General features: G+C 57.8%; 1 protein-coding gene across 1 annotated transcript; it reads right to left on the reverse strand.

Moving 5' to 3' along the window:
• On the reverse strand, positions 1 to 2913 carry LOC308350649 (glutathione S-transferase P). Its single transcript, XM_080816155.1, has 7 exons — positions 2750 to 2913; positions 2356 to 2391; positions 2032 to 2138; positions 1853 to 1940; positions 1379 to 1482; positions 446 to 553; positions 1 to 266 (listed from the first exon to the last, which is right to left on the reverse strand). Coding segments are annotated over exons 1-7 (633 nt in total). The 5' UTR covers positions 2751 to 2913; the 3' UTR covers positions 1 to 77.
• Positions 2914 to 5812: the final 2899 nt, after the last annotated feature.

Raw genomic sequence — 5812 nt, forward strand, 5'->3', positions numbered from 1 at the left:
TTCCTGCTTAGGAATTTTATTAGTCCTGGAGAAAGGCAGGCAGGCAGCCCTGGCTTCCCAAGGGGGTGCACGAGCTCTCACTGCTTCCCATTGCCGTTGATGGGGCGGTTCACGTGCTCGGGGGAGGCCAGGAAGGCCTTGAGCTTGGGCCGGGCGCTGAGGCGCTTCACATAGGCCAAGAGCAGGGGGTGGGAGTCCAGGCAGGTGGGGGACAGGACCTGGTGAATCAGCAACAGGTCCAGCAGATTGTAGTCGGCGAAGGAGATCTGCGGGGCAGAGGACCAGGGACTCAGCAGGTGGGGACATCGGGGACAGGGAGTCAGAGCCGCTCCCTAAGTCTGCCTGGTTTTGCTGAGTAATGGGTTTACATGTTCCCTCTGCACCTTGTTCTCCACCCCTAAGCAGAGGATGGTGCAGAAGGGGCAGGACAGGGCCAGATGCTCACCTGGCTGCCCACGATGAAGGCCTGGCCCCCCTCGTTCTGGGACAGCAGCGTCTCAAAAGGCTTCAGGCACGCTGGCAGCGCCTTCAAGTACTCCTCCTTCCCTGCCTCCTGCCAGAAAGACACCACGGCGTGTTACCCTCCTGACCCGCACACCTCAGCCCCTGCGATGCCCCTCCTGTCTGCCCCACTTCAGGGAATCGCCACCCACCGAGTTCGGAGCCCCCCACGTTCCTCTGCTCACTCCCCACCCCCGGGGTTGCTGCCGCATCCTGCCCAGGTCAGCCGCTGAATCCTCTCTACCCCATTCCCACCTTCCCCCCTCCACCGTGACCTCCCTGGGCCGCTCCAAAGGCCTCGGAAGATCCTTCTAGACCTCACATCTGGACATGGCCCTTGCTTAGACCTCTCGGTGGCCCCCTACTGCCATCAGGGGAGCAACCAGCCAGAGGGTTCAAGGTTCTCGGACCTGGGCCTCCTGTCCCTCCAGTGCCAACTCCTGACACTCTCCCTCTGGACAGGCACACACATGCCTTGCTTCTGCTAACTTGGTCCCAGGTCCCCAAATGTACTCCGTGTCTTCATACGTTGTGCCCCCGAGGTGCCAGCACGCAGCGCCCCCAGGCTGGCTACAGACCCTTCCCCTCCTCCACCTGCTCCAGGAAGCCCCGCCCCCCGCAACCCAGGCCGTGGGGAACCACGTCGGGCTAGAGGACTCCTGCCCTTTCGGGTCGTGCCATTGACAGCTACTTGACTGGGTCCATCGCACGGCAGTGAGGATGACAGCTAGGACAGCTCCTGGTCCTCAACACGGAGCCTGACCTAGCCCGGGGCACCCCGACTTGGAGGGAGTGGTGGGCCAGGGCCGCACGAGGGCGAGAACACACGAGCTTCTGTTTGTTCTCCCGGTGCCCCGCCCCCAATGCCCGGGCTCACGTAGTTGGTGTAGATGAGCATGACGTATTTGCAGCGGAGGTCCTCCACGCCATCGTTCACCACATCCAGCAGGGCCGCCTCCCGCTGGTCCTTCCCGTACAGCCCTGGGCAGCAGGAAAGCGAAATGCAGGACTGGACTCCTGACACGCTACTGACGGGCATATGCGGCTGCCTGTGGGCACAGCCAGGGAGGGGGAAGGAGGATGGGGACAGAAGAGACAGTCCTGATGCACAGTAAGGGCGCAGAATTCAGCAAGAGGCAGTGTGGCAGAGCGTAAGAGCTGTGGGCAGACCTGGGGTTGGCCGAGGGCAGTTTCTAGAACCTCCTCATGCCTCCCCATGCCTGTTCCACGGTGTCACCGGGCAACCTGACTTAAACACAAGAGGGTCAGAGCAGGCACCAAGAAGAGCAGCGGAAGGCGGACTGATGCGGGCCCACACGGGCCGGGGGCCACCCGCAGCCTCAAGACTCACCCAGGGTGCGACCCAGGTGTCGCAGGATGGCATTGGACTGGTACAGGGTGAGGTCTCCGTCCTGGAACTTAGGGAGCTGCCCATACAGCTGGGGGGTGGGGCACAGCGCTGTCAGCCATGCTGAGCTTGGCTGCCCCCAACGGCCCAGCCCCTGTCCCCCTCTGGGCGCAGTCACTCACACAGGAGGCCTTGAGCGGGCCCTGGAGCCAGGTCTCCTTGGTCACCACCTCCTCCTTCCAGCTCTGGCCCTGGTCAGCCAGCAGCATGCGCATGGCCTCGCAGCGGCCTGGGGGCGAGGGGAGAACGGGGTGGTGGGACGTGTGCAGGGACCCCAGCCTCACAGCGCCCCGAGAGGAGGTTGGCTACTCCAGCCTCAGGAGCTCAGGGGTACAGGGAAGGAGGCCCCGGCTGGTACCCACATGATGGAGGGGGTGGGGTCGGGGTCCTGGGCTGCAGGCCCAACCTCTGCCCCCCCCCCCCGCTCGCGGTCCCAGGGCGCCTACCTCGGACAGGAAAGTAGACAATGGTGTAGGGCGGCACTGCAGCAGAGGGAGACAAGTTTGTCAGACACCAGGGTCTTACGGAAGGGAGACGGCCCCCATCGGGCCTCCCTGGGGTCCCACTTCCCGCTCGGCTCACTCCGGGACCCTCTGTGCGCTGGAGGAGCCCGAGCCGCACCCACCACCCCGCCCCCGCCGCGCGCGAGCCTCCGCCGCGCGCCGCTGGCCTCGTGAGTCCCCTGGATCCCCATCTCCGCGCTGGGGTGGAGGCACCGGGGGCCTGCAGGGCCTTCCAGGAACTCTGGCCCGGAGCCCGCGGTCCGGCCTCCAGCCGGAGCGCCCCGAGGCCCCTGGGAGCCACCCCACTCCCCCGGAGGCCCGGGCGGCGGGGACTCACTGGTTGCAGCGCGGGTGGCGGGGGTGGCGGGGGCGGCGGTGGCAACAGCGGCGACGGCAGCGGCAGCAGCGGGGGCGGCGGCACAGCTCAGGCGCGGCCCAGGCCTCGGGCCTTATTAAGGGTCGTCCCGCCCACCCCCGTCCCGCTCCGCCCCGCTCCGCCCTGGTGCTGACTCACCGCGCTCCGGAAGCCCGGCTCCGCGCTCCCCTACCCGGCCCGGGCCCCGAGGGCGGCCCTCCCAGCCCCCGGCCCCTGCAACCCCCTGCAGCCCCCCTGAAGGAGGTGCTGGGCTCCCTGGGGGGGGGCCCGGGTACCAGTTGCCCCATTTTCCAGAGAGCTTAGGGTTTGCCCAATCCTGCTGTTTTCCCTGCCTGGTGGTCAGACCTCAGAGGCACAAAGCCTTTGTCCACACCAGCAAAATGGGTTTATGCACGAATAGCAAAACTGTGTGATCCGAGATAAGCAGGCGGCGGTAAGGCCACAGACAAAGCCGGGGGCTTGGAGAGGAACACTGATTTATAGAGCAAAAGGGGGAAGTCAGGAGGGGCTGCTTTGAAAGGTCTGTTGAAGGAGGGAGGGAGGTGGTGATGGTTGGCTCTTGGCTGAGTTGCGGCAGCCCGACATTGGCTGGGCTGTTGGCAACAGAGGAGAGAAATCTCTATTTTCCCCTTCTGGGGTAGTAAAATGGGAGTGTTCCCATTGCTGTTGGCAGCCGAGGAAGACTGGTCCTCGGTGAGAGCCTCCTCTCTCACCTCCACCCCATTTTAGATGAGGTTTCCTTTTTTCAGTTTCGCATTTACCCCCTTTTGATCAAGATCTCCCCCCTCCCCAAGCATCCCTGATCAAGAATCAGGTTTTCCAAAGCCAGTGACTTTTGTCCCTCCGTGAGAGGAGGGGCCTTTCCTGGGTGTCTTGTCCCACGCGTGGAGGGAAAGTACGCAGATTCCAAGCCACCGAAGTCTCATTCGGGTAACAAGGAGTAGGAGGAAGGGCTCAGGCATTTCCCATCTAATGTCTGTATCTTTTCAAGGTCATGCACTTTGGAAATCATCTCAAAGCATTGAATAACACTATTATACTGGGTACATCGTTTCTACAATGATTTGACAGGCAATAGCTATGAAACTTAAAAGTAATGATACAACGTATAATTAAACTATACAAAGTATAATTCGAGGCAACATGACAATTCTAAACTGTAGGATGGTTCTGAGCCATGACCCTAAGCCTGAAGGTAGCCAATGAACACGTGAAAGGACCTGGAGATTGAGGTGAAATTTACTAGAGCCAATGTACTTGCTCCCTAATGTTGTGCATTTGGGTTTCTACTTGCCCTGAAGAGTTTATCCACATGCAGAGGGATGATGTGTTTGCTCTGGCACAGATGCTTCTGGATTCAGCAAGTAAATAATCAAGGGCTCTGCAATTGTCTCAAAATACCTTAGGCAACAAGTTGAGTTATCTGGCGGTTGTTCTGCTGGCTGTGGAATTGATCTGACTTCCGGAAAAATTTCTTTTTTTTCTTTTTCTTTTTTTCCCTTTTTTTCCTTCCTTCCTTCCTCCCTCCCTCCCTCCCTCCCTCCCTCCCTCCTTCCTTCTTTCTTTCATTTTTTTTTCCTTTCTTTCTGGAGAGATGCCTAATCATGTTTTCGTTGGCACTTATTCTGACCCTGGGGAGAAAAGTTCTTCCTGCAGAGGCAAAGCCGGAATCACGTCCATCCCCTGGGAGCTCCTGTTTAAGGCAGCCGGGGAGAACCGATGGGGTAGACCAGTGCTAGGCTTCTGATTTGTCATGGGAAGAAACGAGAACAGGGGGCAAGGCAAGCGCACATGGCCCTCTTAGCCTCCAGCTGTCGAGACACGGGGTTGCCCTAGCATAGGCATCATTGGCAAAACCTCCACGTTTAATGGAGTACAGGGGACATGCAGAGGGCTCCCTCGTAAGCTGTGGACCCATCGGCCAGTATAGAGGGCTTAGCACCATTCAGCCAAGACTTAGACACTATGTTATCACACACTGATAGACTACCTGGATTTATGGGTATGTCAGGAAACTTACAGATGGCCCTGTTTATATTGGTCACCCTGCCGTGTCCTATATGTGTGTGTGTGTGTGTGTATAATATAATATAATATAATATAATGTAATATAATGTAATATAATTTAATATAAATTGGAGACATCTTTTTTCCTATTTCGGGGCTAGGTTAAATAGAAGCAAGGAATAGGGTTCCTTTACAAAAGCAACCCGGAACAATCTAGGCGCACAGTAGTGAAATGACTCAAAGAGTGAGCTACAGGGGCGCCTGGGTGGCTCAGTGGGTTAAGCCTCTGCCTTTGGCTCAGGTCATGATCCCAGGGTCCTGGGATCGAGACCCACATCAGTTCTCTGCTCAGCAGAGAACCTGCTTCCTCCCCTCTCTCTGCCTGCCTCTCTGCCGGCTTGTGATCTCTCTCTCTCTGTCAAATAAATAAATAAAATATTTTTAAAAAGATTTTATTTATTTATTTGACAGAGAGAAATCACAAGCAGGCAGAGAGGCAGGCAGAGAGAGAGGGGGAAGCAGGCTCCCCTTGGAGCAGAGAACCCGATGCGGGGCTCGATCTCAGGACCCTGAGATCATGACCTGAGCTGAAGGCAGAGGCTTTAACCCGCTGAGCCACCCAGGCACCCCAATAAATAAAATATTTTTAAAAAAAGAGTGAGTACAGGATCACTGTAGTCATACACAGACTGAGGTTTCCGGGGACAAATGTCGCCTTTTCTGCAATAACTGAGAAATGCAGATGAGAGCCTTACCTGTCTGAGGAAGAAAGGGAGAAAACAGAGTAAGAAACAGCAGTGAGACAAGGACACCCAGGCCCGGCCCACTCACCTTGGGAAAGCTGTCTCCACCAGGCATTTCTGCTCCAAATACTGGGAATCTTTACTTTCGGGTCACCCATTCATGTGCAGGTCCATATGGGTTTTGGTGTTTTCTTTATATGGGACGTGTGAATCCCAGAGTGGATTCCCTAAATTTGGAGACACCCGGGCTGGCTAACGGCGCCTGCGAGGGCCC

The sequence above is a fragment of the Martes martes genome, assembly GCF_963455335.1.
Source record: "Martes martes genome assembly, chromosome: 10".
In the NCBI taxonomy this organism is placed as follows: Eukaryota; Metazoa; Chordata; class Mammalia; order Carnivora; family Mustelidae; genus Martes; species Martes martes.